Source organism: Terrapene carolina, unplaced genomic scaffold, assembly GCF_002925995.2.
Source record: "Terrapene carolina triunguis isolate 2854851 unplaced genomic scaffold, T_m_triunguis-2.0 Scaffold130, whole genome shotgun sequence".
Classification (NCBI taxonomy): domain Eukaryota; kingdom Metazoa; phylum Chordata; order Testudines; family Emydidae; genus Terrapene; species Terrapene triunguis.
This window is the reverse complement of record NW_020664481.1, coordinates 24055474-24078253: the sequence shown is the minus strand read 5'-3', so window position 1 is coordinate 24078253 and position 22780 is coordinate 24055474. Positions and strand designations below refer to the sequence as shown.

Genomic DNA, 22780 nt, shown 5'->3' with positions numbered 1-22780 from the left:
TAAAAGGGAAAGAAAGGACAGAGTACTGATGATTCAGCACTTTGAAACAGCAGTTCATACCTCTCAGAGACATGATTTCACGGGCTCTGCAAACTCAGGCAGACATTGCTGTATGGGTTACACTCATATCACATCTTGGAGGTTTTCTTTGCAACCATACCAGCTAAACGGTTTTTAAAATTAAATCAAACTTTGATAACAATTGAGAAGTCTGTGTGCCTCCTTTACACATGCCCACCCAAAGGAGAGGAGGGTGTAAGACACAGCACACCCTTTAGGGAGCACTGGGTTAAATATTCAAAACACCACCTGCAAGTTAGTTTGCCTTAGTAGAAAACCGGATTTCAGAAATTCCAATTTTGGAAGTGGCTAAATTTCCAGAGGATGGAAGACCCATGAGATGAACATGGAAAGCTGAACGGTCTGGCCTGTGTGTCTAGTTTCTCAGGGAAACTTCAACATTATCCATTTGGCAATTATGCATTTTCTTGTTCTTAACTGCATAATCCATGGGAGCCTCATGTATTCTCAATCCCACAACCACAGAATTTCCTGCAGAACCCCCAACTTGCTGCAGAAGTATGCTCCAGAATTTAAACTTTTATAGTTGCAGGATGATCTTCTAACATCAACTGAGATTAGCTGATTCAGTTTCTTCCTGAGCCTGCAAATAGTTCTGAGAAGTATAAACTGACTTTGTTAACTTTAATGAGAGTGTTAATTCTGAAAGTGAATGATGACGACATCACTACTTCACTATTTCACTTCTGAGCATTGCATAACAAACCTCCAGCAAAATGCTCATCTCAAAAATCCAGACCACTTTCTATTACTTCTTAGGTACTAAAGCTCCAAATAATCCCTGAGCTGTCAAGACCTCCAGCTTCATCCTTAACTTCTCTAACACATTTTCAAATCAAAATACTGCAGCATATGAATAGTAAAGGAAATCATAGAAGAAACTGAATGCAACATCAAATAAACTAACAAAGGGGACACTGAATTGATTCTATTAGGACAAGTCTACACTACCGCACTACATTGCCGCTGTAATGCATCTGGTGAAGATGCATTATGCTGACGGGAGAGCGCTCTCTCACCAGGATAATTATTCCACCTTCGCAAGAGGTGGAAACTATGTCAGTGGGAGAGCGGCTCCCGCCGACACAGCCTGGTGTGAATACCATGTTAAGTCAATGTAACTTACGTCGCTCGGGGGGGTGAGGGGGAGAGGGGGGTGTGTGTGTCTCATTTTCACTCCCCTGAGCAACGTAAGTTACATTGACTTGAGCGGTAGAGTAGACCAGCCCTGAGTCCTACATTCCTCACATTTTTAATTTATCTGAGATTGCCAAGGAAACTTCGAGTGTACTGTACTGAATACTACAGACGTCAGGTCAAGTTTGCTGCAGAGTACGCAACTTGTACTTATGGTATTTATTAGAATAAAGAAACTGCCTTCCTCACATCTTACATTGTCTGCTCATTGAAGCAAGGTATTTAAATCAGTGTATGTAAATGGGAACTGAACGAAAAGGCATCCCCAAGCATGCGGAACATATGTACTCCACTTCTCTGCACACAGAGCCAAAATCTGTTGCAACAGACCAAAATAAATAGGCTTGATAATGTTAATATAACATATACAAACAAGAGAACTACCTAAATCAAATCTTCATTTTATTCTTAAATACTCAATGGTATTCATAGTCCAACATGTTTATTATTGGTAGGCCAAGTACAGTACATTGGCCCCAGGACCTACAGAACAATCCTGTATGAATAATACGTTTTAGGGCTTCTGGTAACAGGTGTGAATCTAGAGTACAATTTAAGTGTTGACTGGGTCTCCTTGGAATCATATCTACTACATTCATGTCTTGTCCGTTAAATCTGTTGCAGAAGTGATGCATTTTTTCCATTACAAGTGAATTACTGTATGTCACTATATTAAGAAACAGAAATTCCTGCCAAAATTTTGGCTTATTTGCATTCATTCCTTTGAGAGAGTCTGAGCATACTCAGATTAATGCTAGGAAGATAAAGCAAAGTGCTGAAAGGCCATCTGTCCAACTGTAGTACACCTTATACAGAAGAGAGTGAACGAAATAGTGTATTTCAATTAAAAAAACATTGTAATTTTTAAGGCTTCCTTGCATATGATTTGCTAAGCTTTTACAAATAGCCTGTGTTTCTCTTACTGTCTGGATTTAACAGGGTCAGCTCTATCCTTTACCACAATCAAGCTGCATCTACACTACAGAGACTACACCAGAATAATTCATTAGCATAGACGCAACCTATTCTTCCGTCGACATAGCTGCAGTGGGGTTAGGTCAGCATAGCTATGTTGGTCAGAGATGTGGTTTTTTTCACATCCCTGATCAATGTAGCTATGTCGACCTAACTTTTAAGTGTAGACCAAGCCTCAGTTCTGCTGTGGCAATTTTGACATAATTAGAGTACAACTATTTAACGGCTTTGTCCCACCATCTCCCTCTAAATCTTGGTATTGGAGTGCTGTTACCACTATAGGCATGTGTGACGTTATGAGTGTAATATAATATTTCATTGGAAGATGACAGGGCCAGAAAGTGTTAATTAACTCACCGACTGACCTGACCCATGGGTGAACCGTAGAAATTGGTTAGGAAGATACGTAAATGAATAGAGCTTTGAAATGCAAGTCTGCATTGTTAGAGCTCTCAAGGGTAGATGTTTGCTCAGGTCTTGTGATGTAAGAAAACAAGTCTTGTCTATTGCTATAACTTTAATTCAAAGATCAAAAAAAGAATATTAACATTTATGATGATACTTGAGTGAAATAGTATTATTGTCTATATGTCTCTTTGAAGGTTGTGGTAACCTGTATCTGAACTGTTTAATTGATAGATTACCCTGTGCTAATTGCCAGGATGTTTGAGAGAAGGAGAATTAAGCCTATTGTTTTCTCAGGCCGAAAGGCTGCTGGAAATGTATAAGAACCCTCGGACATGATCCTACTGCATCTCAGATCTGCTTTGGGTTCAAGAGGGGGAAACCTTAAGCCATAAGGATTGAGATCCCCAGTCATCGACTGGAGCCACCCTGAATATGGACATTGGACTATAACCTATGGACTATTTCTAAAAGGACTTTTGTCAACTACAAGCTCACCTCTGATACGTATCTGAACCTCAAGAATTGAATTCAAGTCTGTATGTATATTGATCTTTTAACCAACTCTTTCTCTTTTCTTTTTTTAAAATAAATTTTAGCTTAGTTAATAAGAAGTGGCTATTAGCGTGTATTTTGGGTAAGATCTAAGTTATAATTAGACCTGGGTATGTGGCTGATCCTTTGGGATTGGAAGAACCTTTTCTTTTATATGATGAAGTAAGATTTTCAGTAATCATCATCATATCTGACAATATGGTCTGGACGGAGGCCTGAGGCTGGGTACTTTAAGGGAACTGCGTTGTTTGGACTTCTCAGTAACCAGTGAGGTACTACAGGAGCTGTTTTGTGCTGGCTTGGTAAACCTAAGTATTGGAATATCCACCAGCTTTTGGGGTTTGTCTGCCCCATTTTGTTTGCAGTTCACCCTAATTGAGTGACCTCAGCTGGCTCCCACGGGCAGCACCGTCACAGCATGCTCCCGGACTACATACAGTAGATAATCATAAGAATCACTTAGGAGACTATTCACCCATAGATGGAGCAGAAAGATCTCCAATCCTTTAAGGCATTTTTTTTAAGTCCTCAACTTATTTGAAGACATTTGTATTCGCCTCAACTTCTCCCTTAGCATAAACTGGAAGATTTAAGAACACAGCATAAGTGGAGGAGAATAAAAAGAACTTAGTTACAGCCACATGTAGACAGACAAGGCTAGATGGAATCACTGCAGAAACTGAATTTTATAAGATGAGTCTAAAGTGCCCTCTGAAGGTATGACAGAAAATTACAAGTCTAAAATCAACATAACCGAAAAGCAGCTCCTCCTCTACTTACCTGTCAAGAGAAGAGGTGACCCGTGCCTGCTGATAGGTGGGTGGGGGGAGGAAGGGGGAGTGAGGGCAGCGGCTTCAGCAGCATTACTGAGCATGCTCAGTACAAGCCAAGCAGCAAATCTGCAGGTTGGCCGACCCTGCCCCCCCCCCGCCCCTTTCAGTATTTTCCCTTCAAGAGTTGAGAGCATCACTATTACTCATACAAAAGCATTTTTCTTCATTCTCTGCTCCTTAACATCAGTTCTTGCAGAAGAAACAGTGTTTCCATCTATCCTAACAAAATGTTTAGAAAAGTTCCCCACTATCGCTATATTAGCAACACTGGGAGCCCTGGAAGCAGTGGCTCATTGGATGCCAGTGCAATTTTTAACACTGTTAATTAGATGTTAGCTAGCCCACCATGGTCAGGCTTGCATGGATATCATTGCAGGATTGGGGCCTGTGACCCAAGAACCCCTTAATGCCAATTGGCAGGGGGGTTATAAGAATATCCTGATTCTGGCTCACCAAAGAATGTCCATGTGAGGTCATAAATGAAAGTGAAGGTCACGTTAGTGGTTGTTAATATTGTTGGGAAATGTATGTACAGAGACTACATATGGAATTATGTATTACTCCTGGGGGCATTCTGCACCAAAAAAATAAAAATTCTGCAAAATTCTGAAAATTGTATTTGTCAAATAAATGTGGAGACTCCAGCATGGCATTCGGGAGCAGAGGCCACTGGCTGCACAGATGGGAGTGATAACAGGCGCACCAGGTGTGGGCAGGCAGGCTCAGCAAGCCAGGACCAAGTGTGGAGAGGTTTAGTGTGGGGGGGATCCAGGTGTGGATTGAGAGGGTTCTGTGTGAGGCAATCTGGGTTCGGGCGGCTCAGTGGAGGATCCGAGTGTGGGGGACATCTGGGTGCAATGGTAATGGGATTCTGCAGGGGGGTCCAAGTGACGGTGGTAGGGGCTCAGTGGGGGGCGGTGACTGGGAAGGATAGAGCTCGGCAGGGGGGTCTGGGTGAGGGGAGCTCAATGGGGGGAGTCCAGATGCTGGGGGAGTGGGGCTCAGTGGGGTGGGATCCAGGGGCAGCTGGCTGAGGCTCGGTGGGGTGGAGATCAAAGTGCTGGTGGCTCATCAGGGTGGTCCAGGTGCAGGGGGAGAGGGGCTCAGCGGGGAGGGTTCTGGGTGTGTGTGTGTGGGGGGAGAGGCTTGGTGGAACGGTCTGGGTATGAGGGATCTGGATGCACGGGGGGGTTGGGCGGATGGGAGAGCATCTCCCCATACAGTGATCCCTCCCACTGCAGCTGAAGAGCGATGGGTGCAGGAAGCGGGGGGTGAGGTGGAGGGGAGATAGGGGAAGAGTTTGCAGAGCTTCCTGCAGCCTGGGGATAAATCTTGGGGTGGATCTGACCCAGCCCTGGATGCCATGCAGGGGAATACGAAGTCCCATTCTCCCCAGCCCAGCCAGGACTAGCTGAGCCCGGCACAGGGTAGAAGCCACCAGCCAAGTATCCCCCAGCCCCGCCCTCTACCCCACTGTGATTTACCTGTGTGGGCTGACCTAGGCACCCAAAACATACTGCCGGGAGGGTCACATGACCGCTCTTGTGGCTTCCCTTTCCTTCCCCATCAAAAAGTCATTTTTCTGCAGGGAAGCAAGGAAATCTGCACGGGACATGAATTCTGCGCATGCACAGTGGTGCAGAATTCTCCCAGGAGTAACAAGCAAGTCTTCCTCACACTGGAGGCAGGAGGTTAACAAGGTGGCTCAGAGTCCTCGGTACCCCAAGAATCATCACTGGGTCTTAGAAAATTCAGGTAGCAAAATTCTTCAACTTCCAGAGGAACCTGTACAATCATGGAGTGGGAGCTGCTGAGGGGAAGGGAACACTACATTTTTTCACCATTCAAGTTACTTTCTATACTCACTCTGTCTTTGTCATGCAGCATGTCTGCATAGCATGATCTGAAAATAAAATAGAATTTACAGATCAAAACATTGCATATTGACAATCACAATATAAATTTGTTAGCAGATATAAGAATCATCACTGTGAAGCAATTATTCCTAGTGAGTGAGTAAGTTACTGTGACACAGTGATTTGTCCATTTAAGAGGCTGTTTGATTCCCCACCCCTAGCCTCAAGAATTCAGGTCACTTTATGGTTCTGGGTTTTCCCATTTTGAATGGCATGAGTATATGAATTAATGGGCTATGAATTATGTGTGACATGTAGTATAATCTTTTGTTTTTTTCTGTTAATTCCTGCAGTATACTCTATCTTGAGCATTCTTAGAAAAATCAGTACAGAGCAAATACATGCACCTATGGGTGAGTTACTGTCAACAACTACTAATGACAGAGAATGTCAGTTGCAATCGGTTAGTAATTAGGAACTAGGGAAAGAAAACTGTGTCCTCTTTTTATAGACAGCTCTATAGAAAGGGAGTACTAACCAGAGAGGACTGGTTTGGAGCTGGCTAGTAAGTCAAAATCCTCATGCTATTTAAAGTGGTACTGATAATAGTCTGAGTGATTTTATAACTCACTCACTCACACTCTCTCTCTATTGCACATACATAATCACTCAGGTTATTATCAGTACCAATTTAAATACTATGAGGATCTTAACATACTCGCCACTGTATTTCCCCCCCTCCCAGACACGCCCACCCCCCACACACACACTCTTCCCCCAACCTGAGGAGGACAAATAAATGCATGTTTTTTTTTAATTTGTCTGATTTGAACACTATTTTAAAAAACCCAATAAGCTGACCCAGTCATTTGATCTCTTCGATCATTACTTTCAACTACTAAAAGGTTGTTACAAGAATATGATCAATGAGAAACCATTATGGCTGGGATTTTCAGAGGAGCTTGAGAGTCAGATATTTAACTCCCACTACATTTTGATAGGATTCAGACACTTATTTCACTTCAGTGCCTATCAAAATCCCAGCCTAGATAATCATCCATTAATAAAAGAAATGCTTGGGTGAAGCTACTTCAATTAGTATTTTTACAACGTTCCACTTGGTATAAGTTAAGATACAGGTGAACTTAGCCTAAATGACTGTCTAAATAATGTTATTAATCCCAGGCTCCACAGGCTTTTTCTGTAAAGGTAAATTTAAGTAATATCTTTATTTCAAATTATTCTTGTTTTAACTAGTGATGCAGAAAGCCTGCTTAGAAAAGTGTTTCCACCCTCCCCTCTACTCGCTTATAAAAGATACACATAATTTATTTGAAACTCTGTTATCTTCACATTGCATTCATTTTTTTACATTTCATTAATCTGCATCTAAGGAGAATGTCAAGTGTTTTCTCCCATCATACCTTGCAATCTCCTGATGGTAGTCATAGTTCTCATCTTCCGCTAACCATTCCACAGAACCTGTGGTTGGATTGGCCCTTCCACAGAAGACCTTCATAGTTTGTATTCTTTGTGTATTGTGAAGACAGTTTTATGGAGCTGGCTTCAATTCAAATAATTGCAAATTTTTGTCCTGTTATCAGAAATCTGTTTAAACAAAATACAAGTTATGTTATGACATACACTAACTCTTCCTCCTCCCTGTTTTATAGGCTTCATTCCTAAGCATCTCATTAGTAAGGCTGCGAGTCTTTAATGGAGATCATGGAAGTCACGGATCCCATGACGTTCTGGGACATCCGTTACTTCTGCAGCAGCAGATGCAGCTGACAACAAGGCCGCCCGAGCAGCTGATCCCAGAGCAGCAGTCCGGGAGTAGTGGCGGGTCCCCGGGCTGCCCCCAGCCATAGCAGTGGTGGCGTGCCAGAGCTCCCCACAGAGCAGCAGTAGCATTGCCGGCGTGCCCCACCCCCCTCATCCCCAGCACCTACGATTTAGTCAGAGGTATTTATAGTACAAGTCATGGACAGGTCACATGCCATGATTTTTTTGTTTATTGCCCGAGACCTGTCCATGACTTTTACTAAAAATACCCATGACTAAATTGTAGTCTTACTCATCAGTAGCCTCCTTGCTCTTCCACTTTTTGCTTTATTCTATTACACTCTTGACATTTGTAACTTTCTCCTAATCCTTATATGCCATCTTCTCATTTATGATTACTCACTACGATGCACTTCTTCTGTGAACACTACCAATATGACAATCCAGAAGAGAAATAAAAAAATACTAGTAATAAAAGGCTATTTCTAACCTCTGTGAAGTATGCCCCTCATTCACTGTATGATGTCTTTTAATATTTCTTTATCTAATTCAGGGGTCGGCAACCTTTCAGAAGTGATGTGCCGAATCTTCATTTATTCACTCTAATTTAAGGTGTTGCGTGCCTGTAATACATTTTAACGTTTTTAGAAGGTCTCTTTCTATAAGTCTTCAATATATAACTAAACTATTGTTGTATGTAAAGTAAATAAGGTTTTTAAAATGTTTAAGAAGCTTCATTTAAAATTAAATTAAAATGCAGAGCCCCCCGGACTGGTGGCCAGGACCCGGGCAGTGTGAATGCCACTGAAAATCAGCTCGGTGGCACACGTGCCATAGGTTGCCTACCCTGATCTAATTCAAAGGATTCTTTAAAGCAGGATCTTGTCTTTTATTCTGCTTTTTTTTTTTTTACAAAGATGGAGCACAACAAATATATATATAACCTATAAAAACATGTATATGGAGAAAAAATTAGTAATTTGACACATAAGCTGAAGAGCAACATACTGTGCAAAAGGAAAATGGTTAGTCCTGACTCCTGATGGCCAGAGATTAAAGAAAATATACAAGGACTTGTAAACAGATGAGACCATTTAACCTCCAGTAGGGGATTCTTTCAAGACATGGCATTTATTCTATTCTGTATAGGTTCTTATAGTAGGCACATCACTGTAGTGTCTTGAGCACCTTCCAGATGAGCATTAAGCAATGTGACTACACTTCTGTAATGTGTTGTTTGTTGTCTATACAATAACTGAAAAGAGATAAACGCACAAGTTCAACAATTTTGATAATAGATCAAAAAGTCAATACCCTTTTTGTAACTGATCTATGGAAAACCATAAGTGGTTTCTTACGATGCACGTTTTGCAGAACTGTTTCGTACAGCTTGCGACACTATCTGCAAATAAGATGTTAAATAAACACCACGTTAAACACTGAGCATTAAAAACAACTCTAGACGTCCATTTCAACTCCTCTTTTAATGATCAAGTTTATGTTTTAAAAAACCTCAACCCAAATCTCTGCGTGTATCATTTCTGAAAGACACAGAAGCAGCAGCCGTGACACACTCCGCTTGGTCACAGAACAGACACCGAGAGGGAAATGGCAACAACAAAACATCCCATTGACAGGCAACACAGCCTCAGTTTCGGAGGGCTCAGGCATGCACAGGTGCTGCAGAGCAACTCAAAGCCTACCTACTTCTCCTGTAACACTTTCCGCCGCCAGATCGCCAGGCCCTTGGCACAGAGAAGCGCCAGACCTGTACTGGGCTGGGGCCCAGTGGCGTTGCTCCGGCTTTGAGCAGGGGGTGGGACTAGATGACCGCCTGAGCTCCCTTCCAGCCCTGACACTCTGTGAGTCTGTGGACTTGGCAGCTGACTGGGCCGCTCACGGGCGGAAACACGGGAAGGTGCCTCGCGGCGGGAGTGGGGGAGGGGCCCCACCCCAAGGCCTGGAAGATGGTGGTGGGAGCCCGGTGGCCCTAGGACAAGGGCCGGGCGCTGCCCGTTCCCGGGAGCAGGGAGGACCCGGGGACCTGCACGGGCGATGGAGCAGGGAGCCAAGGGCAGAGCCCAACCCAGCCGACGGGCCGGCCCCCCGAGCCGAGCCCCGCCCCTCAGGGCCAGCGCCGCATGGCGGGGCGGCCGATCCTTACCGCCCTGTCAGGCGCGGGAACAGCAAGCCACCATCTTCCCAGACTGCATTGCGAAAAAAAAAGAACCGCACGCGACCGGAGAGGGCCGAGTCAAGGGGGCGGGGCTTCTAGTCCGGACCCTGCCCAATAGGGGGCGGGTTAGTGCATAATAAAAAGCTCCGCCCCCAGCCCTTAGAGGGTGGGGCCTAGCGCTGTCCGCGGCGGGTCTCTATCCCAGCATGCTGTGCGGCCCGGCGGCCGGCATGGAGCGCGCGGCGGTGCTGCGTGTGAAGCGGAAGCGCGGCGGGTCGGAGCCGGCCGAGGCCCTGGTGATCGCCTGCAAGCGGCAGCGCACCGAGCCGGGCCCCGCGCCGCCCCGCGACGCGGTGGAGAAGAACCTCTTCAAGCTGGTGGCCACCGTGCCCTCGCAGGTAGCGCAGGGCCGGACCCAGCGCCGGGGTTCCGGTCTGGTCCCCCCGTCCGCCCCCCGCGGGCTCTGTGGGGCCTCCCCCAGCCCCGAGCGGGCTCCGTCCCTGAGATGCTCTGTGGGGAGCCCGGCCCGTGCCCGCCCTCTGGGTTAGCGGGAGCCTCCAGGCTGGGCCAGTCTGCCTGACCCCCAGAGACCAGCCTGGTCGCGAATGGGCTTTGATGAGAACTAGGGGCCCATTAAACACTTCCTGTCTAACCAGGGCTCTCCTGTTGGGGCACTGGACACCCCTTTGTCCTGCCCATCAAGTTCCTCTGGGTGATGCCTAGGGTGACGAGGCAGCAAGTATGTAAAATCGGGACAGGGGGTGGGAGGGGGTAATAGGCGCCTATATAACACAAAGCCCCATGTATCAGGACTGTCCCTATAAAATCGGGACATCTGGTCACCCTAGTGATGCCGCTGCTCAGTCATTTAATGGTCTGCCATGTTAGCACCTACAAACCAAGCCCAGAAGAGGGGGTGGTTTCATATTGAAAACTAGTCAACCTCAAAAAGTGAATTCGATGTTGCTTTGGGTCCTCCACCTGCCTCAAAGCCCCCCTACTCATTTTAATGTTTTTTCTCCATAATCCTATTTTAAATGCATTTCTTCCCCCCATTGTCGCCTGTAAATCCTGCGAAAATACAGAGAAACGTACTGATGAGTCCTCTCTTACCTGAGAGAGGTGGTAAGGGTCCAGTGTAAAGGGCTAAAATATTTGAGTCTTTCCTGGAGGGATTGACCCATTGAGTAGTGATGGGGAAGCTGTATGTCCACTACTAGGTTCCTTGCTTGTGGACTCCCACCAAGATCAGTTCTCTCTCTGGTACTTTTTGACATCTATATACAGCCATTAGGTGAACTAGTCAGACAACATGGACTCAGATTTCCGCAGTATGTAGATGACACACAGTTCAGCCTATCCTTCCCAACATATGACCACCAAGATGGCCCAGGACTTGGATGAGCTCAGCTCTTGAATGGAAAAATAGCTGGCTAAATGAGCAAGACAGAAGTTATGCTGGTGGACAGAGGAAAGCATCTTGAAGAGTTCACAGCCATGGTGTGGTCTCATTTGATTGAAGGTATACACCCACAATTGGTCAGGTCAGTGCATAGTTTAGAAGGGCTCTTTAATTCCTCGCTGAAATGGTCATGTAGCAGTGTCCATGAGTAACACTTTATCTCCTGTGCGTGGGTGATTGTCTCATCCTGGTGCACAATGACCTCAGTTATCATGCCTTCATCACCTCTCAGCTGGACTACAGCAATGCTTTGTACCTGGCCCCGAAGTCTTCAGTGCTTAGGAAATTCCAACTACTACAGAATGCTGTAGCATGTCTCCTCAGCAACACAGGCTACCACAAGCATATTGGCCCTCTCCTCTGCTCTCTATGCTAGCTTCTCCTAGAACTTCAAATAAGGGCTAGGACCTTGACTTAATTTTTAAAGTACTTCATGGCCTGGGCCCAGGATACATAAAAGACCAACTGAAACTCTGGGATGAAGACAGTGTTTGACCGCTTCACTCCTCTGGCACAATGGAACTCCCTGCAATGAGGGTAAAGCTCATCTGTGCAGAAGACAGAACTTTCTTGGGGACTAGCCTGAGACTGTGGAATGAACTCCCCCCAAGTACAAGGACCATCACAAACCTCACCACCTTCCACTTCAAGCATGTTTTTTGACCTTGTTTTCTCTAACACATACATAGTAATAACTTTATATTCCAAACAACCCACCGTACCATAACAAGACACTCCACATCGCACACTTCTCCCGAGTGGTGGATAAGAGAACAAACAGGACATATTCATCATGTTGGTTAATGCACTGCTGGAAGACATGCAGATACAATGATGTGTGGTATAAGAACCTATATAGAATAGAAATAGATTACTTTGTTCATTTGACAACAAGCTAAACAACCAGTAGTACATTTTTTTTGACTTGCATCTTAGTTTACTCCAATCTTGGTAATTACTTGTAACAATAATAGGCACAAATTAAGCACTGGAATGGGTTACCTAGGGAGGTGCTGGTATCTCCTTCCTTAGAGGTTTTTAAGGTCAGGCTTGACAAAGCCCTGGCTGGAATGATTTAGTTAGGAATTGGTTCTGCTTTGAGCAGGGGGTTGGACTGGCTGACCTCCTGAGGTACCTTCCAACCCTGATATTCTATGATTCAAAGCTCTTTCAGGAAGGAGGGTGATTCTGTATTAAGTCAGTGGTTTGACTTTTTTTTCCCCCCTTTCTCTCTCTGTCCAGAATGAGCCTGTTGAGAAGTATGTACAAGAAGCTATTACTCGAGATAAAGCAGCAGAAATTCTGCGACCCTCTTTAGGAAGCACTCAAAGAATAATTCAGGACCTTCGCTCCTCCAAGCAGGTGAAGAGGCAGGAAAACCGGTACCGCATCATAACCAGCCATCGGCCAAACTGTGCTGAAAGAGAAACAATTGTGCTTGACACAAATGGCGCGGAGACAAATGAGGGTGCCAAACTGGACCCTGAAGCAAAAAAAGACACTTCACAACAAGGAAGCACTGCTACTTATGGTAGTTCAAGTTATTTTGGGGAATTCCAGTTGTTTGATGTAGTACAAGAGGAGGAAGTAGAGAGAGACCCCAATATCACTGCAGTAGACACACAGGTTGGTATTGAGACTTCTGCACTACTGACTAGCCAAATTAAATTCCATTTTGGTGCAGTAAAACTGCATAGGTGGGCATGCTGGATGTTTGCCAGTGATTTTGAATCTATACTGTTTAGACAATATAAAGGCATTTAATTACACACTTAATAGCTGGAGGATTAAACCTAGCCTGAGCAAAATATAAAAGATACGGGTGAGGTGGGTCTTACTACTTAAGTCCTAGTGAGAAGTGCAGCCTCCTGGAACAACCTCTATGGCAGAGGTGGGCAAACTACGGGCCGCAGGACCGTCCTGCCCGGCCCTTGAGCTCCCGGTCGGGGAGGCTAGCCCCCGGCCCCTCCCCTGCTGTCCCTGCTCCCCCGCATACTCAGCTCGCCGTGCCGTCAGCACACTGGGCGGTGGGGCTGTGAGCTCCTGCCCTGGTGCTCTGACTGCGCGGCGGCGTAGTTGGCTCCGGCCAGGCGGCGCGGCTGCCAGTCCTGGTGCTCTGAGCTGCATGGTTGGGGGTGGGGAGCGGGGGGGGGGGTTGGATAAGGGGCAGGGGATTCTGGGGGGCAGTCAGGGGACTGGCATGGGAGTCCCAAGGGGCCTGTCGGGGGCAGAGGTGTGGATAGGGATCGGGGCAGTCAGGAGACAGGGAGCAGGGGGAGGGAGGGGTTGGATAGGGGGTGGGATCTCGGTGGAGGGCAGTTAGGGGAGGGGGCGGTCAGGGGACAAGGAGCGGGGGGGGCAGATAGGGGGCGGGGGGCAGGCTGTTTGGGGAGGCACAGCCTTCCCTACCTGGCCCTCCATACAGTTTTGGAACCCTGATGTGACCCTCAGGCCAAAAAGTTTGCCCACCCTTGCTCTGTGGGGTAGGGGAGGGTGCATGGATTTCTACTAGTGTCTTCTCTGTGCCCTAGGTGGGGGTTTAATCTCTCAAATAAGCGTCTGGCTAATAGATGTATAAAACACAAAGCTTCACCCTATTTAGTTGCTAGAAAGGAGAAGCTGTGTGTGCATGTCCCCAACCCTTCAGAATTCCCTGTCACCTGCAAAGAAGGCTGGTGGAGAGAAGAGGCCTCTGCTTCTTTGGCTGAGCTTCCCCCTTCTGAATAACCCCAACACCTGCTTCTACAGATGCTCATAGTTCCCTCAAGCAGCAGCAAAGTGAGATTGATATGGTACTTCAGGACTTTGTTATTTTTAAATAGCAGCTGTGAAACCAGTCTGAGCCTTCTTATTTTAACTCTGCTGCTTGACAAGTCTGAGCAGCAGTAGGGGCATGGACTCTTCCTGTAGACTTAGAACACTATCTGTTTGATTAGTTCACGCTTGGAAGATTATTTTAGCAACTCTGACTAGAAATATTCCAATTTTTCTGAAATTAATGCTTTAGGCCGCTGTGCTTGACACTCTTCTCACTGCGTAGAGCTTTTTGAGCTCTACATGGTTTTAGTGTGCTGTGTTTATTTTTCTAATCTTGCAATCATCTTGCACCCATATTTTTAGTTGCAAGAATCTCTGCTCAGTTTCTGGTGGAATTCTAAGTGTGACGAAGTTGTCTGTTTCCCATGGTTGCTATATGTACAGCACATCACGAATCTTCTAAACTCTTTCATGACTGTGGCAGGTCACAGAATATTGTGCTTTTGTGGGGTGGGAGGAGGGGTGATATTGAAGGAAGCATTGTATTATAGCATATATGAGAATAAACCTATTCAGCATTTCCATTACCAATGGATCACAGCTCTGAGAAAACGAAAACCTTTCCATGTTGGAGAGAAGTAAACATCAGTGTGGGCAAGGAGAATGTGGTAACTGGAAAAACATTGTTTTTAAATCCATTCTACTTCCATCAGTAAAAATTGAGCAACTCCAGCTGAAAATGCTGCATCTTGATAAACAGCTGGCAGCTCAGTGCAATAATACATTGTTTTTGATGCTGAAACATTCCCATCCTAGAATGAGTGCTTGTCCAAATGACTTGTTTATCCATACACAGCATTCAATAATTGTACAACACAGCACTCAAAGTGCATGTTAGCTTCTTTTTAAAAACAAAAACATTCTGTTCAGATTAGACTACTTGCAGCTATTGCCCAACTCCAAATAAACATTGCCCATTCCCCTCAGTCAGCTTCAATCTCTTTCCCCCAATAAGCATGAGGAAAGCAAGGTGGGAAGGAGTAGTGGCTCTCAATGTGACTCAGCAGGATTTGCTTTTAGGAAATGGGAACTACAATGTGCAGTCAAAATCCCAGCTTGTGCTAGATACGGTCTCATCTACTTACTCGTTTTGTTCTTGTGTGTGTTTGAGACTGGACCTCAACTCAGTCCTCAGGAGCAGTAGTAGCGGCACCTCTACCTCTACAAAAAGGTAGAGATGCAACCTGCTCAATTTATTTCTTTTCTCAAATACAGAAATGCTTTTAATATGGAAATATCATTAATGGTTTGGAAACGAGGCTCCACAAGTCAGCTTTGTCCTTCTCTGTTGCATTTAAAAGTTCCTTCTGAATTAGAACTTAAAGATTTTTAAAATGCATAGCAGTGCTACCTGACACTGGGACTGACCAAACAGAGGTAGAACTATGGCACTACAGAAGCCCAATAGCGTTGTTACTAATAAATCTTAATTGTGAGGTGTTTAGGCAAAAAAAAAAAAATTCAAACTAGGCCAGCGTTTGCTTCATTCTCCATTTCCCTCTCCACTTTAATTTTTTCCCTTTCTGTAGAGGTTAGGATGAGAGAGACCGTCTTACTGGTTTTTCTATTCTCACCTCAGAATTGACAAAATAGTTCAGAAAGCACTTGAACTTGATGGGTGGAATTTCTCTCAAGCACCTGTTCCAGCAAGGGGAGAATTTGTGCCAACCTAAATGGAATTGAAACAGTGGGCCTGCCAAAGCCAACAATTTGCAAATGATTCTGGCTATGGGGAAGAATCTGCCGGAAAGTTTTTTCTCCTGTGAATGTGGAACACAGAAACAATAGGGGCAGACTCAGTGGGTCCAGCAGCCTTTTCCTGTCTTTTGGACTTGTTCATTGGTCTCATATTTACAGGGGAAAACAATCTAAACTTTTGTGTAGTGTCATTTTTTACCTATACATAACTGCACAATTCTACTACAACAGATGTTACTGTAATAGAACAGTGTCATACTGTACAAAATATTTAACTATTCACTTTAAGCATCTGTATCCACTTGCACAACTATATGTATTAAATCCTATCTGAGGCAGACAAACCTTTGTAGTGTATTAACCATTTATTTAAAGAGTAATGTGTAAATTAGTGATCTAAGTTTTGATTATAGATTTCATGAATAAAACTGCATTTTCTTAGAAGTAGCTACCATCTTTGCAAGGTGAACTCTGGATATTTCCACTTTTTTCCCAGCAATAAAGATATAAGAATAAGACAGCATAACTGCTGGTGATCCACATTTTGAGGGGGGTGTATATATAATTTTTCCATTACTAATATGAATTTGTACATGGATGGTGGTAGTTCAGAGTGGATTATATTTTAGCCATAGAACACATCCTTATATTGTGTACAGAAATATCAATAACACAGATGAGGTTTATAGTGAACATATTAACATTTCCCTTGTACAATACCAATTTTTAGTTGTATGTACCTTGTGCATAATTTTAGTGCTAAGATTCTTTAATATAAAATCTGTTCAGGATCAGGTTTCTTTGATGAACAGCCTGTGCTTTTTTTAAAGATAAAAACAAATACACTGATCTAATATTTTGTCTTTTAACTGAAAGCAATGAGTTTTCAAATGCTTGAAAACTCTGCCTTCAACTTGCAAATGTCCAAATCACAAAGAATAAACTGGGAGCGTTTTTCATGTCAGAATGAGAAAACAAGGGGTGGACAGTGTGCCCTTGGAGCCTGTTTCTGATTACTATTTTGTGGGGGAGGGAGGTGATTAATAGCTGCATAGATGTGAATTTAAGGCCCAAAACTTTGGAGGGGAAAGCTTTTTGCAATATTAACATTAAGATTTCTTGTGAGTAGGGAAAACCCACCAACTTTGAACACGTGAAACCCTGAAATGGAAATTGACATCTGTTTTTGTTCAAGTTGAATGATGCAAAAAACAGCCCTTAATATTAAAACAGAATTGTTTGTCAGTGACACATGAGTTGATAAAGGGGGAGAGCTGATTAGAATATCTCAATAACTCAAGTTTTTATGCAGAGTGTATAGCACTGGTCTTGACCTAACAAACAGTCCTTGGATCCTTTTCACAAATAACGCCCTGTGCTAAAACATACATACATACACACTTTCAGAATTACCCATGAATAAACCAGACAAAAGACACAAGACAAGATGACTTTCCAACCCATCCAGTTTACTGTGAAGCTGATGTACTAACTCATGTTTCACCTTTAATCTGTTATCTGCTTACACAGCAAAGTAGCAGTAGTTTCAAGCAAGAAAGCAGTTGCTTTCATTTACAGCTGCCTCTAGCCTTTATTTTTAAAATGCTGTAGGAGGAAAATCACACCAGTGCTACTGCTTCTCTCTAGAGAAGGCTGACCATGGCTTAACTTTCTGAGGGGGAGACTGTACACCTCGACCTCGATATAACACTGTCCTGGGGAGCCAAAAAATCGTACTGCGTTATAGGTGAAACCGCATTCTATCGAACTTGCTTTGATCCGCTGGAGCGCGCAGCCCTGCCCCCCCCTCCCCCCCCCCGGAGCGCTGCTTTACCGCGTTATATCCGAATTCATGTTATATCGGGGTAGAGGTGTATTTGAATTTCTTCAGGCTACAGTCATTATTTATGGGTGATATGGAGTCTGAGTTACAGCTATATGCAAATCTTCCTGCCTAACAAATGTATGTATGAAGAGCCCTCCAGCCAAAAACAGAAAAAAACACTAATGAAATTGCTCCCTAAAATAAAATGCTAAAACTGACTGGAAACTGTTTAGTTGGTATGTGGGCCTCTGAACTACTGATGTAGATTCACTTTTCAGTGGGTTGACATCTGCCAGCAGTACACTTGGAAATGCCCATTTAAATCAGTATTTCCATTTCTAGGCTGAGGTGTTCTAAATGGACAGATTGGTAAGCTGAGCAAAATGGGTGGATTGTCTATTTAGTGTTCAGTGTTTCATTTTCAAACATAACCTGAAAGTCTCAAATTCTATTATTAAAAACTGCTGTGAACACACAATATCCATTAACTATACAGAAAATGTTTGGGTTATGGAAAGGCTCGCCAGTGCACCCCCTCCCCCTCCCAGATAAAGTCCTACTGCAGTTTATTTGGAGCATCAGCAATCTAAAGCTTTCAATAGTAAAACTTTTTAAATAACTTGCAAAATGTTTTTACTTTGCCCTATTTGGGGCATTAAGGATAAATGTTTTAGTTGTAGCTCACTTAAACTCGCTATGTGTGACTTCAATGAAATATTGGTGGTGGTTTTTTTGATAACAGAAAACTGATGATCCAGAAGTGATTCTTTGCAATGCAGTAGAAATGATCCGTGAGCGTTTAACTGTATCTGAGAATGATAAAGGATTAGAACACCATGGGAAGGAAGATGATTATGTTTATGATATTTACTACATGGAAACATCGACTCCTGGCTGGATCCAGAACATCCTCTCTGTGCAGCCTTACACACAGGAATATGAACTGGTAAGGATGAGGAAATCAAAAACCAGACTTTATGTAGTAATGAAAGAAGCTAATGGAAACAAACATGCTTCAATTACATTGTCCTAGTCTGAAAATCATGACCATGCAAAATGGCATTTTGTAGCTCAATGACTTTTGTATCAAATGTGCTTTTTCTAACTGCCAGTCTTGCAAACTCAACCTGGGTTCTTTCCATATTGGCAGGGAAAATTATGCCCAACATAACACACCTATGTAACTCCCATTGTCTTCATTGTGTTTGCACAGGTGTAACTGACTGGAACTTGGTAAACAATGCACAAGGAAGAAAAGAATCTGGGTCATTCATACTTCAGTTGTGTGGGTCTCCAGGACTAACAGTAGTCACACTTGCTTCTTGTTGATGAGCAGCTATGCCTACACAAAAGGTGGCACAAAGAGGGCCAAAATAAGGTTGCATAGGCAGCCTTATTTCTGGCATTTCCTAATTTGAGTACTTACCTTAAACTATTAAGGTTTCAGTCAAGTTTTGTGCATTATATATAATGAGAGAACAACTGTGCTTCAGTTGTGATGTGATTTCATATTTCAACAGTAGGCGCTGGTAAGAAGCTTTCTTTCATTGCATATCCTCTGATCCATTTGTTCCCTTTGCCAAAATTAAACACTGCTTTATCACTTTTCACTTCAAATAGCTAACTTTCCTCAAAACTACTACTCATTCAACCACTGAAGTACAACTGGAGTGGGTGGAATTAATTTTGCAATTTCAGCAGTGCCCAAAATAGGTAATGGTGCAACCACATCAGTGTTGTTCTATTAGGATAGTTTTATTTCCTTAACACAGTACTAAACTTATTGCATGCACTAACAACATAAGTTATGCCAGACCTGAACAGACTGTGGTCTGCCCATTGAGGCTACAATACATCATTTTAACTCTTGGATGGTGTCACTGTACCTAAGTATCACTAGTGAATATTTTTTTTTCTTCCTCATCTTACGCTATGTAGACTGATGGAGAAATCATTTAATTTTTCTGTGACTCTTTTCCTCCTCTGAACAGTCCTTTCCCTATTGACATGCAGGTAGATGATGATCATATTTCTGAAGAAGTATATGATGATGAAGATGATGAGAACAATGAGAATAATTGGCGTAATGACTATCCTGATGAAGATGAGTTCCTTCCTGAGGAAGATGAAGACGGAGAAGGAAAAGATGGAGGTATTTCATTGTCAGTACTACCTGCCCTTCTGCCCATTTAGGGGATGAGGCTTAAATCTTCTGATGGTGTTCGCTTTTGCTAGCTATAATGTCACAATCTAAGGTGGAATCATTACTGAATGGGGATGTTCATGGGGAATGGGAGGGTTCATTAAATTGGAGACTTCAAAGGTAGTCTTGAATGATTTGTTCCACAACTATCAGTGGATGATAGGAATAAACTGTTCCTCATTTTCACGCATCTCGCACTTGAACAAGTACACCTCTACCCCGATATAACGCTGTCCTTGGGAGCCAAAAAATCTTACCGCGTTATAGGTGAAACTGCGTTATATCGAACTTGCTTTGATCCACCCGAGTGTGCAGCCCCACCCCCCCCGGAGCACTGCTTTACCGCGTTATATCCGAATTCGTGTTATATCGGGTCGCGTTATATCGAGGTAGAGGTGTATTGGTAAGTAGAACTTAAACTTCTCAATTCCTTTTTAAGTCTTTCAGTGTTGTGAAAGCCCATTAGAACTGAGGTGATGGAGACTTCTGCAAACCCTTCTTTCCATGAAAAATCTTAGGGAACAAAGGGAAAATACTTCTACCTGGCCCCTCTATGCCATATGGAGTAAACTTCATTAGTGGATTCTCATTTGATGTTTGTCTTAAATGGATGAACTCATCTTTATTGGCTGACTGAAGAATTTCTTCATTAGAAATTCTTATCAAGCTGGTTTAACTATCAAGAGTTGCACTATAAGGCATATGAGGTTTGGAGACTAATTCAGTTCCTAACTCTTGCCACCGATCTTGAGCAAATCCTGTTTTTCTATTATTAAAATTGAGACTTCTTAGCTACATTGAAACCCTCAGTTAAAAGATGCTATATGTGCAAAGTTAGCATCACTGCCTTGAAAAGGAGTACAACTCATCTGATGCAGAACTTGTAATTCTTTGGCAGTGGGCAGGTGGGAAGCTCTTGCATTACCATATAAAGTTAAGTATTTAATAGTTCCTGAATCATAACTGATCTTTAACTACAAAGAGATTTTAACATGCAGTTTGAAGCATTTAATGTTTTCTCTCTAGAATCTGATGGGAGCTTCAGTGATGAAGATGGCAGGGGTATCAGGAGCAGAACATGGGTCAAATACCACTGTGATATTCTGCAGGAGTTTGAATATGATGGGGTCCAGGACTTAGATTCTGATTAACACTAAATCTGAATACTAGCATACTGCCAGCAAAGTATTCTTGACCTCCCTCCAAAAGTCCAGAAAATTACTGCTGCTTTTGGTAGTTCTTTATGGAAATGTTAAGGTGAGACCTCAAAGAATGGAAAAGCATTTTCTTCTGGTAAAACAAATAGCTTCCCACTGTTGTACAAAATGCCACATTTTAAAAGGAAGCTGTCCTTGTCCATCTGTTTGATCTGTAGAATTGATACAGTATTTAATTATATACATTAAGCCTGAAGTGGCCATTTCCTACCCTGAGCCATTGGGAAAGTAGAAGTCTGTAAAAATTGAACTTTCTGGCATGAAGTTCACTTAAAAAATAATTTTGTACTTAAAATCCAGGAAGCGTCTGCAATTTCAAGTTGGTAGTATTTAACTCCATGAGTGAGTGTTAAGTAAAGCAAGTCATTCATAATGTGACTTTTTATCCAGTAGCAAACTTGTTTGAGTGAAAGCTTCATTTTCTAATTTGAGTATTACAAATGGTGGCAAGTAGAGAAGCAATCTTGGCTTTAAGAAAAAGAGCTGCATTACTATCTGAAGGAGCTGCTTTCTCTGTATACATGAAAAGAATGGTCAATCTCTAGACATGTCCTAGGGCTTTTTGGCTGGACACCTTTTCCTTTGTATCACTGAAATAGAGTAATGTAAAGTATTTATGCACTTAAATTTGTAAATAAAAATTTGTTTTTAAATTATTTTGCTGTAAATAGCCATTTCTTTAAAAAAGCTTGGATTCTACCCCTTAACTGAGCTAAAAGTTTCAAAATGCTGAAATGCAAGCCTTCTTCTGCAATGAGTAGCTCTAATGGGGACATCAACTTCTATACAAAGCTACAATAAAGTCATCTTTGTATAAATCAAAACCTCAGATTGTAGGCCTCAGTTGATTAGTATACACACCTGCTTTCATCTTCTGCTCCTCCAACTCTGTCTTCTGTTCTCTTAACTTGGAATGGTAGATCTGTGCAGTAGAGTGTTTATTTTGTAAAGAAGAAAGTGGTTGGGAAACCCATCTCTTGAACATATAAAGGCGCTTTAGGACATTAGCTTTTCCTAACCTTAATAGTATAATACAATACTATCACAAGAACCATGCTAAGTGGTTAGAGGGACTCAGTTTAATTAGTTTTAAGTTACTTTAGTTTGCCATCATCACAGCTGTGGCTTTATTTTTTTGTTTGTTTTTTTTTAACATTATACTTACTTTCCTAAGCTATTGGACAGACTATTTTGGGGCAACTGTTGTGGTAGCTGGTGCCTATATTGCAGTAGCCCTTTCCCTTCCCACCTGGGATAAGGGGATTTATGTAAAACTCATCACTGTCTCAGGGTTGTTATGGCCTTCTCATATCAGACATTCCCATTGCTGCAGCTTCCACCTTCTGGATTTTAATGGTAAAGTGCTAATAGGGCAGAATTAATTGTCAGGGCACTCAAAAATGGTACTTGAAATCGAGGAAGAAGCAAATACAGTTTTGTGGCTATTTCCCTTGCACTAGTAGCTAATAGGACAGCAGTGACTGTACTGACAGCAAAGCAACTTTTAGAGAGAAGGTGGGTGATCTTTTATTGGACCAACTGTTGGTGAGAGACAACCTTTTGAGCTTACACAGCTCTTCAGACCTGTGTAAACACAAGCTTTTCTCTCGCCAAACAGAAGTTGGTCCCATAAAAGATACTACCTCACCCACCTTGTCTCTAATATCCTGGGACTGACATGGATACAACATTGCA

General features: G+C 43.1%; 2 protein-coding genes across 7 annotated transcripts in view; one reads left to right on the top strand and one right to left on the bottom strand.

Annotated features, from left to right (window-relative positions):
• Positions 1-9927, bottom strand: part of PRMT7 (protein arginine methyltransferase 7) — a 44791-nt gene extending 34864 nt beyond the window's left edge. For 2 of the 6 annotated variants that reach the window (XR_003899833.1, XM_026652717.1), the window contains exons 1-4: positions 9852-9913; positions 9002-9089; positions 7327-7510; positions 5913-5949 (exon numbers count right to left, since the gene is read on the bottom strand). Coding sequence is in view for 5 of the 6 variants with exons in the window: in XM_026652717.1 (XP_026508502.1) it covers positions 5913-5949; positions 7327-7421 (132 nt within the window). In the remaining variant the exon portion in view is untranslated. Of the gene's footprint in view, positions 1-5912; positions 5950-7326; positions 7511-8177; positions 8305-9001; positions 9090-9390; positions 9667-9851 lie in introns of those variants that run through there. The other 4 variants (XM_029911767.1, XM_024202232.2, XM_026652719.2 and 1 more) reach the window with 4 other exon arrangements.
• Positions 9928-10073: 146 nt separating this feature from the next.
• SLC7A6OS (solute carrier family 7 member 6 opposite strand) lies at positions 10074-21741 on the top strand. The gene is made up of 5 exons (XM_024202234.2): positions 10074-10261; positions 12568-12951; positions 18408-18611; positions 19679-19817; positions 20895-21741. The coding sequence occupies exons 1-5, from the start codon at positions 10094-10096 to the stop codon at positions 21017-21019; spliced, it is 1020 nt and encodes a 339-aa protein (XP_024058002.1). The 5' UTR covers positions 10074-10093; the 3' UTR covers positions 21020-21741.
• Positions 21742-22780: the final 1039 nt, after the last annotated feature.